This window comes from Corvus brachyrhynchos, unplaced genomic scaffold (genome assembly GCF_000691975.1).
Source record: "Corvus brachyrhynchos isolate BGI_N302 unplaced genomic scaffold, ASM69197v1 scaffold398, whole genome shotgun sequence".
Taxonomy (NCBI): Eukaryota; Metazoa; Chordata; class Aves; order Passeriformes; family Corvidae; genus Corvus; species Corvus brachyrhynchos.
This window is the reverse complement of record NW_008239780.1, coordinates 207,272-219,913: the sequence shown is the minus strand read 5'-3', so window position 1 is coordinate 219,913 and position 12,642 is coordinate 207,272. Positions and strand designations below refer to the sequence as shown.

Sequence of the window (12,642 nt, the reverse complement as noted above, 5' to 3'; positions counted from 1 at the left end):
TTTGGGCTGGAGCTGGCGGTTTGTTTTATCCTCACGTCGGACAGCATGGAGCATAGCGGTGCTGGGAGAGTTCGCTTCAAAACGCCCCTTTTACTGCAATATTCGTGAGAGCAGCGGCACTTTTTTATCATTGCTCCTTTTCAGTTAATTTTGGATAGAGCAGCCTGGATAAACTCATTTCATATGTTAAAAATCAGTTTAAAGCTCTTCTTTAAACTTCTCCAAGTGACTTTCTGGTAAATGCTTGTCATAAAATCGCTAGGGTTGGAAAAGGCCTCTAAGATCACAGAGTCCAGTAACATTTACTGTGTTTACTGCTAAACGATGTCACCAAGTGCCACATCCACAAACTATTTGAAGGCTTCCAGCCTCTTCCAATGCCGATCACCAATTTCAGTGGAGAAGTTTTTCCAATCTAAACTTTTTCCAATATCCAATCTAAACTTCCTCTGATGTAATTTGAGGCCATTTCCTCTCACGGTGCTTGAGAGAGTTGACCGACCCCCACCTGGATCCAGCCTCCTTTCATGTGATTGTAGAGAGCCATAAGGTCCCCCCTGAGCCTCCTTTTTTCTAGGCTAAACGACCCTAGCTTTTTTTCCCTGCATGATAAACTCTCTGCTGCTGTGGATCAATACATACACTTGCTACATTGCCTTAGCTTGTAGTGCTCCTGCGTACCCACCTCTGCAGAATTAAAATATTTCCTCTGCCTCGAGCTTGCCTTCAGCCCTGCTGGTGGGACTCCTCAGAGGCCACACTGTCCATGAGAGCAGGGAAATCAAATATCTGAAAAGTAGCCTGGCAAAATATGATTTTATCTTCTTGTCTTCAAGATAACCCTCTTTCCTGACCTGGTTGATGGTATGGTCTCTGAAACTGTTGTGATGGGCCAGGGCCTCACATGAGTGACCAGCTGGGAAACTGGGGATGGTAAGAGCTGTTATCATCAGCTGTCACATCACAGTGAGCAAATGTGAGGGGCACCTTTAGAACAATTATTCCCACTACTTACATGTTGCTCATATGGACTATGTGAGTGTTTCAGGTTAGGTATTTCCAGGTTGTTAATTTTTCCCTGAAGTGTGAGTTTGTTTTAAAGTATGAACTTAGGTGACACAAGTTAGGGTGTTGTAAGATAAGGACAGTTCAGCCTGCAGTTACTGTAGTAAACCCTAGGGCAAGGGCAGATGTGCTCCAAATGTTATTACCATGGCAGAGTGGCCAAAAGGAAATAATGATTTGGTAAAGGGCTTGAAGGCCAAGTTCCTTGTGATTTGTCAGTTGCAACAGTTATAACTTAAGGGAGTGGCTTATTGATATGTCAGGGTTGATTTCAAAAGGCCATGCTGCTGAGCAGCAATTCAGTGGATCAGCCAGTAAATAATTCTGGGCTTTGTATACAGTTAGATAGTGAGAAATTAATTTCTGATGCTTGAAGATCTCCTGGCTATGAACAGAAGTGGGGAAGAGCAAGGGTAATAGTGTGCACTAGCAAACTACTATAGCTTACTCAGATCTATGAAGAGAGTTTATGGCTTTTACGTGATTGATTGCAGTAGTAGGAACATGGCTGCAGCCATGATGGTGTAAGGATATAAGTGAAAGAAGATTTGCAAGGGCAGGATAATATATCAGTTGGTTTAATAGAAGATGTACTTGCAAAACAGAACAAGATTTTATGTACACCAGGTGGTCTGCAGGCTTGACTTTCATATCTCTACAGGTTGCAACAACAGTGTCCTGGATGTTTTAATCTGCTGCACCACAAATCTTAGTGGGGTGGCAGAAGCATAGTTGGCACTAACTTGGTGGAAAGCTTTAGGAAGCTCTTTATCTTAATGCACAGTGGGCAGAAAGGACTCTAGAGATTACTTGCTGCTTCAGTTTTGTAGAAGGTGCTTTGCGTATCTGCTCTGCATATATGAGACAAAGTTAGCGTTAATTCTGAGTGCATTTGGCAGCAGTTCCCTAAGAGGAGCGATTCAGTGCTGCAGTCTGTGCTGTAGCTGCTGCTTCCAGAAGTTCCTGGTTATTTTATATTAATGTTATTTGCACTAGCTTTTCCTCCAGTACATATGTGGGTTTTTTTCTTCATCATTCTCAGTAAAGTGTAGTCACCCTCTTTTACCAAACAGTTTCTGTGCTTGTCTTCCCTTGTACATTCCCATATTGAAAGCAAACAGGCATTTTTCAAGTAATAGCACTATAGTTGATAACCTATGAAGACCGTATTACTTTTTTTTCATGTTTCTTCAGCGGAAGCTTTTATGTGGCACTCTTGCAGTTCTCTTTGTATATGTAACTTTTTTGTCTCCATATGATTTAGTCTGTATTTATGTTAAAATTGTGTCTATCAAATAAAGAAAAATATAGCATATGGACTTACTAAAATACACTAAGCTTTACTTGTAACTAGGTGCTGAGACTTTGTGGAAGAAACTGGCACAGATGGTGGTTTGCCAACTTCTGCTTCTTTTTCCTTGAATTTAGGCCTGAAAAGTCCTTGATAAGCGGTGGAAGCCTCTCTGTAAACTTTTTGGACAATTAAGCATGTGAGGGGCAAAAAACCCCTGGGTGATTATCCTGTTTGTACTAGATGTAGGTATACTGATACATGGAATTCAGGCATCTGAACTTAACTCCTTTAATCAAAACCCAGCATTATACTGTTTTGATTTCCTGAAAAATTTCTCTGGGTAAGCTAAAGGTTGTCAATATTTTCTGTGTAGTTGGCACTGAAACTTAGAGAGGATGTCCAGAACTGATGATACTCTGGAAGATACTTAGTTTCTTATTGTTCAATATGAAGTGGGTGTAGCGGCTGCCTGGTGATTCTTGGCTAGAAAATGGTAGCTATTCTCTTCTATGTACCTTTTTGTTTAAGTATATTGAGAGATGAATCCACTGAAGTGTTATGCGTAGTGTGGCATTATAAAAGAAAATGTGCAACCTGTAAGCTTAATTTCAGCAGCCTATTGGTTTACCTCCATAAGCCCTTATTAGGGAGTACCCAGTTTCATTTTTTGTGCCAGCTGGTAATTTCTAAACTGTTACTGAAATATCCCTCTATGCTGGAAATGATACTTCGTATTACTTACTTTTTCAGTGTAGATAGATCTTGATGCAACTTGCTTGAGTGTTTTCTTTAAATGTGCTCTGTCTGGGCATTTGAAGCTGATGAAATGCAGCACACATCAACAGAATCCATCAATTTTTAAGCAAGCAAACAAGCATGTGATCCAAAAGATGTTGCTCTAAGAGTCAGTGAACTCTAGTTTTGGCAGAACTGCATTAACTCCTGCAATTAGGAGTGCTGTGCTGAACATGCTGAACTTTTGAGTCCCCAGAAGAGCCTACCAGGAGTGGGTTTGGTCAAAGGTATGATGTCAGATTGTGAGCCCCTGATGTCACAGCAGGAGGAGATATTTGGGAGAGGGATGTTTGAGCTTGATTGACAACCCAGTATGAACTTTAGAAGTTCTGGTATGTCAAGGTAGAGAGAGGCATTCTCACAAGTGTAGTGGTATTTTGGTAGTCACCTGGGTCTCTAATTTACTCGGCAGGTTGTCTGTGTTTGTATAAATATGCAGCAAACTGGGCTGCTAAGTCTGATTCTGCTTCTTCTGTGACAGGTGGCTTTTGACACAACCAGACATTTTTAGTGAAGGAGCCATAAGATAGAGAAGCCTGGAAAGACTAAAGCTGCAAGAACAGGAGCACGGTCAAAAAAGGGGGAAAAAAAGAGAGGGGGTTGAAAGGTGAGAGTATATTTTTAGAGAATGTCCCATTTTCTTGAAATTTGTTACACTTCCTCATACCAAGTATGAGGAAGAGTGGCTGTGTAAAAATCCAGGCTTTGAGGAAACAGGAGTTGGAGAAATTGAAACAATACAATGTAGTTGTTAATTTATGTATTGGGAAGAAAACCATAATGATAATTCTTTGTGTAAGGTGTCAAATGTAGGGGTCTGGATTATGAGAAAGGCTGGACTGGAGATATCCCGAGGTCCCTTTCAGATTGGATTATTCTATGATTCTGTCGGCCTATAGTGAGAGCTGTTGCTCTCAAATTGTTCTGAGGATTGTTTCCTTAAGGCTCTGTGTGTGGGCTTTTGTTATTGCTCTATGCTGCAACATCTTAAATCAATGTCCTTATGCCCTGAAATAAAATTAATTTGATGTACATTTCTCAGTGCCTCCAAGCTGACTAGAAAATCCAAAGCTATGAAAAGAATACTTTTCTGTCTTTACCCATTTTTGTGTGTTTTTTTTTTATCGTTGATGTCTTTACTGCAGTGTTCTTAAATTCGCATATGAGTAATAGTAGTATATTGAAGTTTTAATTCGTTAGATAATGTGTTTGGATGGCATCCTACACTGTCACTAGTAATCAGTCGGGTTATGCATCTTCTTAAAAAAACAGACACTTAAAACGCATAGTGAATCTAATGCTAGGTCTCTAAAAGCACTGCTATGCTTCCATTGCTAATTCTTCCTTATTCAAATACTTTTAAAAAACTGTTTTTAAACACTTACTTGTGTGAACACTGTTCCTTGAATTTTCTGGAGGTTTTTGTGATGCATCATGTTGATTATTTGGTAGATCTACTTCCTACAGGGCAAAGTTTCCAAAAAGTGGTGATAGCCTGTTGTGGTTTAACCCCAGCTGGTAATTAAGTCCTACAACAGCTGCTCACTCCTCCCCTTCTCCCCAGTGGTATGGGGAGGAGAATCAAAAAGGTGAAAGTGAGAAAACTTGAGGATTGAGATCAAGACAGTCTCATAGGTAAAGCAAAGGCCATGTGCACAAGGAAAGCAAAACAAGAAATTCATTCTCCACTTCCCAGGGCAGGCAGGTGTTCTGTATCCCCAGGACACCACGGCTCCATCCCAGATAACAGTGACTTGGGAAGACAAACACCATCACTCCAAATGCTCCCCCCTCCTCCTTCTCCCCCAGCTTTATTGCTGAGGATGAGGCCATATGGTTGGGGATATCCCTCGGGTCAGCTGGGATCAGCTGTCCTGGCTGTGTCCCCTCCCAGCTCCTTGGGCACCCTCCGCCTCTCGCTGCTGGGGTGGGGTGAGGAGCAGAGAAGGCCTTGGCTCAGGGTAGGCCTTGTTCAGTGATAACCCCTGAATTACAAGAGCCTTGTAATACCTCTTAAATAGGACCCTCATGCTAATCTGTAGGGGAGATTTGTTAATTTAAGAAATAGATCCAAATGATTAGTCTCTAGCTGTGCCCTTGGAGACAAGAATCATGTGATGCTGTTGTCTTGGCAGTGCTTATAAAGAAAACCCAAGAATACAAACCATTTGAAGAGACAAAGAACTTTCTAACTGTGGGGATCAGTTAGGTGTGTGTAATTTATGTGCCATGTTTTTTAAACATGTTATTTAAGCAAACGAGATTCCTTGTTAGCCACGTGATTCTTGGTGACTGGTTGCTTATTATTAGCACTTCAAAGACTTACATCCAATCCCCCAGGATGCAAAATATAAAACAAGTGTCATCTAAATTGTCCCATATTGATAATTACCTAGAAAAAGAAGTGGTGATGAAAAGAAGTTCAAGAGACAAAAAGGAAAGCTAAGCTCGAGAGAAGAGAAGGCAGATAGATGGAGATGAGGAACATCGCCCAAAGCAGCGGAAGGTACCAGCTGAAGAACAGCAGTGGCCAGAGAATATGCCTGAATGGGAAGAAAGGAAATCCCTGCTAGCTCAGAGAAGAGTGGAGTCTGTCAGACTGCTTACAGTGCTGTTAAGTCGTGTGAAAGTAAGACTATTTTAAAACGTACTTTAAATTTTTGAGGATATTTATTAGAGCTTGAATAATTCACTAGACATTTGATATCTTGATGCTATTCAGAAGACTGCTTTGGGGCTGACTGAACACTGAGAAGGCCTGAGGTCCATGTCTTGTGACAATCTGCTCTCAGTCTTACCCTAAGAGCAAACGTAGTGCATTTTTACACAGAAACTTTGCCTTTGGTGCTTTTTCAAGACCTTATCTTTACTGAGTAAAAAATAGGGCTGGAAAGGCTATATTACCTCTATTAGACTTGATCCAGTGTTGCAAGCAAGGAATTTTGGGGTGAGGACATAAGTGATGCTCTCTCTGCTTGTTTTGGTCTCAGGCCTACAAGTGACTGAATTAAATTTGCACAGATTATACCAGTTGCATTTCTAATAGCCTCTTCTTTTTTCTTGCACTCATTTACCAGGCTTATTTCAGTTTGATTCAGATAATGTCTTGAGAAAGTCAGCAGAGAAGTGATAAAATTTGAGTGTTTTGCACACAGATTAATGTTTGTAGGTTTAGTTTAGTGCTTTGGGCAAAAATAGAGTTTCAAATGAAAATGGGGTTTTAATTTCTAATATGGTTTTGTCTTCACTATTTGTGGAGGAAAATTTGCTTGCAGCTTTTAACAAGTGTGTATTTTCCCCAGTCCTTAATGTAAAAGACTTCTAAAGGACTGTAATTTACTATGAGTTGAAGTCAGAGGCTACCCTTGCCATTCTGCATGAATTTTAGAGCCCCATTACATCTGACATTAGCCTTCTTAATTATGAAGGTGATGTGTTAAATAAACTTCTATTTTCTTGGTTTCGCAGTTGGCAAGTCAAAAAGTGGATCCTTCACTGGGTGTAAAGAAGGACGATTCATTTTCTGAAACAGCATTTAAAGACATACAGCCGGAGCTGATTAGCTCCCTTTATCATACGCACAAAGAGCTGAAACGTAAGGAGGAGTTTAAGTGCCCGTTAACCCAAAAAGTTAGCGGTTTATGTAGTGAGGAAGGAGATGTGAGTAACTTCCATGCACCTACTTGTCACATAGTTAGGACAATTTTAAATGATGTCTCTCCAGTCCCGAGCTCTGATGGACTGCCTGGCAGAGATGTGTGCAACTCCTCCGCCAAAGGCTGTGGGCCTTTGCTGATCACGGTTACCCAGGACGGCCGGGTCATCGAACCTCTCCATGGAAGGCACCACCCAGCACTGGATGTAGTTCACACACAGACAGTGTCTGAGGAAGATGATTGCAAAAAGCAAAAGGTTTATGAGACTGATGAATTCATCCATTATTTACTAAACTACTATCAGACACCACACTATGCACGTGTTTGCTTAGAGCCAAAAACCACTGCGAACAAGTCCCGGTGGAAGCGAGTGGTGTCTGATGATGGTAGTGGGTTTGACATCAGCTTGAGTAACAAACATGGTCAGCACTTCAGAGAAGTGAGTCCTGTACAAAACCGCCACAAGAGAAATTGTAGTAGTGATAGTAATTATAGGCTGGTGATCACTCTTGGGGAACTTGAGTCAACAGACAAAGTGTTAGAAAGCAAGGTCCATGGGGGCAAGCTTGCAAAAAAGCTGCAAGTGCAGAGGAATGACTCACTGACTGTTGATAACTTACCATATGCTGGACTGAATCATTCTTTGGAGTGCACTACTGTTACTCGTAATAAGGAATTCAAACAAGAAGATGGTAGAGATGAAGGCACTGTACCATATGGAACATGTAGATCTGCTTGCAGATTAAAGGATTTGTTGGAAGAGATCAGTGATTCTGAGTACTTTAGAGAGGCATGTGGTGGCTCAGTGAAGAGAGCAGAAAGAAGGTATGAAGAAATTTACAGCAGTTGTATTAAAGGGTGCTTGCCTGCAAGAGCCGGGGAAAGAAAATTACTGGTTTACCGTAAAAATGTAGCTCTGGAAGGTCAAGAGAAGGAAATCAGCCAATGTAACTCCTGTTCTAATTCTGTCCATGAGGGCTTGGCAAAGCAGTGTGAACGTAAACTTAAAAAGTCGTGCAAGAGGTCTAGTAGTAAATTAAGATATGAAGGAAAGAAAAGTGAGAGACAATCCAGGGAAAAGGAGAGAAATGCTCATAAAATGAAGAAAAAGCGAAAAAAGCTTTCTTCTAATCTTTTATCTGATGAATGTGGCTTTTCAGAGACGGACAGTTGCATGCAGCTGGGGTCGCTCAGAAAGATACAGAGAAAATGTAAGAAAATGTTGCACAAAAAAGTGAAATTCAAGACACTTCACACCTCTATGGCAGCACCAGATGTTACCCCTCATGATGGTTCACCCCTTCAGGAGATCCTCCAGAGGAGAGGTGAGAAAGAGGGACGCCACAGCTAAGGGGACTGAATTTGACAGGTCTGTGGCAGGTGAGGTTGCCACAGTTCTTACAGTGATGAATGGTGTTAAAAAGTATAAGCATGAGATAAAAAAAACCCAGTGCAACTTCTCTGCAATTAAGAGTTTGTTCAGTTTAGCTCTGAAACACACAGCTGCAGCTCAAGAGTAATATTTGTTTACTTAATTGGTTAGCACAGTATCTGTCCTGGGCATTAGCAATGGGTGGTTATTCTGTTAACTACATGCATACTAACAACATGCTTTAGACAACTAAAACATTGATAGACAATTCAGTGTGTGGCACAGCTGTGTGGGAAGTACTGTCGCAGGTGAGTGAATTTTTACATAGCTAAAATACATCTAATGTTCATACAGGATTGCTACTGGCTGTTCTTACCGTCCTTTTTATGATTTACTGTGCCTCCAGTTGATTGGTGGATACCTTACAGCCACCTCCCTTTCCCTCCCTGCCCACCTGACAAACTCATTTCAAGTAACTTTCTCTTATCTACAGGTGATGAGAGGAAATTAATGTTGAGAAGAGAGATGGATGCAGACGTCAGAGGATGCCCTCTATTTCCTCTTGAGATAATTCAGACAAACCCCTGCTCAGATACTTTCTGTGGAGCAGAGCCCAGAAGAGGATGCTGAACAGCTACTGTATTAGAGCTCTGAAGTTTTTATACGGGGGTGGGAGAGGAAAGCCCTTTGATCATTAAAAGGTATATGAAATACTGGGTTGGTTTTTTTGGTTTTTTTTTTTGCTTAGGTGATTCCTTTGGTTAGAATATCTAACTGGTGTAGTGAGCCACAAAAGCAGAATCTGTGTTTGCCTTTTGGATAACAGGACCAAAACTTTCCCCAGAGCCAGACAAACTTTCATGGACTAGTGGCTAAGAACTTAAAAGGACACAGATTGAGATCTTGGAACATTACACTTTGATTGAATGCAGGGAATAATGTAAATTACAGTATTTACTAATAATGAGTCATTGGAAAAAAACATAATTGTCAATCCTAGAGCAAGCATATGAAGTGCCTCCTCAATCAGATTGTTATAATGATGGGAGTGATGTGGGGGACATTTATACTCAATTTTGAGAAGTAATAGATTTCCAAATATGAAAAAAATCCCATCTTCTGTAAAACCCACACTAGAAGAATCCTTGTCTTCTATTCACAATTCTAGGTGTTTCTGAAAACTTGCTCGCCTTTGGGAGGAAGGATTTCACTGAACTTACGCTCAGTGTAGTGCTTCCAGGAATCTGAATGGTTGTCTAAGCAAAGCTCTGAGTGTTAGATAATGAAAGGGCAGTACTTGTCAGCCTGCTGACAGTCCCCATGGAAATGCAGGTTGACAGTTCACAAGATTTTGAAGGCACATATAGTGAGATAGCTGTTTAGTATGAGTTTGCTTACAAATGCTTTCCAGAGGAATTGTGAAATGTTGTCAGAGTTGTGCTGCATGTAGATAAAAATGTGAAAATGCAATCTAGGAACTTGAGTTATATCCATGTTTATTCAGCTGGCTATATCTAGAAGACAGCCACAATTGCTTTCAAACAAAGTCCCTTAGCAAGATACAGAGAACCAGTTCAAAGTTCAATGCACTGATTATTGCAGCTTTCATTTTATTATGTTTTATTTATTACATGTCAGTAGACGAAGTTAATGTGAAAATGTTGCCTTCATTACATAAGATCTTACCCATGTTTGTAATTTCTGCTCTAATAAATAGTAATAAAAAAGAATAATTGTAATTGTTTGTGGTAGATAGGTTTTCCCCCAGTCTTCAATACTGGTGATTCCTGCAGGCTTCTAAGCCAGGTTTTATCAGTCTTTCTGTTCATATGTTCAGACATTGAGTGCCTTTTCGGGGTCATGCATGACAAATGGTTGCTACTCAAAGTACTGTTAATCTATTACTTTTATCTAAAAAGATCTTATTTTCTTGACAGAAGTATTTTCTGACTATTTTGGAGAACATTTATGCCCCTCTTAAGTCTCCTTTTTAGTATTTTATACAGTTATAATGAAGATGGACTATTGTATTCATTGACCTTGTAAAACATTTTCAGTTGCACTGAGGTGACATACCAATGGTGTTTTTTCTCTATGCAATATTTGCAGATTAAAGATAACAAAACTTCCCCCTCTGCCAATCTATAGACAGTTCTCTGTCCATGAGTACCCATTTCCCATGAGACAGGCCTTTTGGTGACAGGTGAGGAAGTATTTCTTTTTGTTAATCTGGAGGAGAAGGAACTAAAGATTTCCTTCAGTGTAAATTTCCAGTGTTTTATCAACATGCTGTCACAGTAACCAATAACAAATAAATACTCAATTTCTGTAATTGCTTCAGGTTCACCTGTATTGACTGAAATTGATAGGATTTGCTTTATCTCCCAAGTCCTCATTCCATGTAAAACATTGTTAGTAAATAAAATATGCATGCACTTTAAAATGTGAGACATTGTAATCTTCATACTGAAAGAGAACTTCTGTTTCCTGTTTGACATTATTTAGAACCTGATTTCAGGTGCTTTAATAATAATTTTACACAAAATCATAGAATGGTTTGGATCGGGACCTTAAAAGACCATCTTGTTCCAACCCCCATGCCAAGGGCATGGGCACCTTCCACCTGCTCCAAGCACTGTCCATCTGGTCTTCAACACTGCCAGGGATGGGGCATCCAGTTTCTTTTGGCAGCCTCTGCCAGGGCCTCACTATGCTCACATGGAAGAATTTCTTTTTCCTGTCAGCATATTTAATATGAGCCCTATCTTTTCATACACTGGACTGCTTAATATAATTTTATTATCCTGAAGGCTAATCTTTAAAGATACATGTAACAGTTTGCTTTAAAACTTTTAAAATGCATGGCTTTGTAGATTGGATTTTAGTAGTTCTAGATATTAATGTCACATCCCAAGTATGAAAGTTACAGAATGTTTTGGCAATTAGAACATTTATTACATGAAAATATGTATTAAAAGCAGCATTTATATAGTTCAGCAATGGAAATGTACAACATTTCTGGCATAATTTCACACATTTTAGTTTGAACCTGACATGTGCTGTTGTGCCTAGCTGCTGTTTCAGGAGGCTGGGTGCTTTTTATGGAAATACTGTTTACTCTGACATGTATGAAGTTAGACCCTGAGACTGCAGATCTTGCCATCAAATCTAATTTTTTGTACAGAACTAGTGAAAATGCCTCCTCATAGAACTGGTAGAACAGAAGTTGGCTGAACAATGCTTTGTTACTGAAAATATGTGACCTGTGGGTTGTACCTTGTGCTGAATGCTGAAGTCAAAATCCTACATGTTGGTTTTAAAGCAGAAATACACAAGGTCCATTATTAAATCAGTCCATCTGCTTGAAATACAATACAGCAATTATAAAGCCCTTTCTTCTTAATCCAGGGATTCCAGGTAATGCATAGAAATGCCTCACCTTTCATAAAACCCCTTACATAACTTTCAACAGAAGTATTTGTTAATGACCTTTTTTTTGTTTAACTGAAACAGCAGGAAGCAAGAGTTAATAAAGGTGATTAAGGGCAGACGAAGTCCAGATAAAAGAATATCTGAATTTTACAAAGCAGTTGACATGAGTTTTCCTGGTTGGAAATAAGATATGACTCAATTGTTTTGATTTGTCCTAGAGTATATCTTTGTGACAGGTGTTGGACATGTCAGATGAGGGAGATTGGTGACATTCTCTGCATTGAATTGGTCATCACGTCCTACCAGCCTGATAAGCTGCCTGGCATGGTTCTTTTTGCATACTCATTGCTGCCAGTCACTCTTGAAGGAAGGGTACAAATTGTAACGAACAGACTAAAAAAGAAGCTAAAATCCATCCATTTTCTTCAGCACTTTAGAAGGAAGTAAAATCTTTGCCTGCTACTTTATGAGCAGCTTTTGGGATTCGCTTCTTCCCCTTTCACAATAAATTCTCTGTTTTCCCTCAAAAAGTAACAGTCTTACCAAAGTGTCATACCTCCTCCCCAAAAAGTATTAACAATGAGCTTTGTCTTCTGTTACTGCCTGTTTTCTGCATTGTTTTTGTTACTACTTTCTTTGTGAAGCATGATGTTCTAATGTACAGATTAATACTTAAAATAGTGTTCAGTTCCTTGGGAGACGTTACGGAGTAACTTGAGAGTCAGCTGGTTGGGTCCACTGAAGGGTAGGTTACAACCTTCCAAAGCTCCAGCTTTTGCTCAGTATTAACAATTACTTGGGGTTTTTCTTCTGCTTAACTCTGTTTTTGCAATAGAGCATGTTCTCTATTTAATATTCCGTTAAAGTTTTACTAGAGAACTGCATTTACAAGCATTCCATTAGAACATATTTTACTCAATCTATGCATTGGATAATGTGACACATTAGAGAAAGACAATATAAAACTCGAAACATTAGCAGACTATTAAATATAACATCTGGTTGTAGTAAATAAAAACAAATACCAC

At 39.7% G+C, this 12,642-nt stretch overlaps 1 protein-coding gene across 2 annotated transcripts; it reads left to right on the top strand.

Moving 5' to 3' along the window:
• Positions 1-939: 939 nt before the first annotated feature.
• On the top strand, positions 940-10,625 carry LOC103621632 (A-kinase anchor protein 17B). Of its 2 annotated transcripts, none has more exons than XM_017743140.1 (4): positions 940-3,761; positions 5,551-5,783; positions 6,879-8,135; positions 8,676-10,625. In XM_017743140.1, the coding sequence occupies exons 2-4, from the start codon at positions 5,702-5,704 to the stop codon at positions 8,810-8,812; spliced, it is 1,476 nt and encodes a 491-aa protein (XP_017598629.1). In that variant the 5' UTR covers positions 940-3,761; positions 5,551-5,701; the 3' UTR covers positions 8,813-10,625. The 2 variants fall into 2 exon arrangements, with proteins under 2 accessions (XP_017598629.1, XP_017598628.1); XM_017743139.1 differs by having other exon boundaries at positions 6,623-8,135.
• The last annotated feature ends 2,017 nt before the right edge of the window (positions 10,626-12,642 follow it).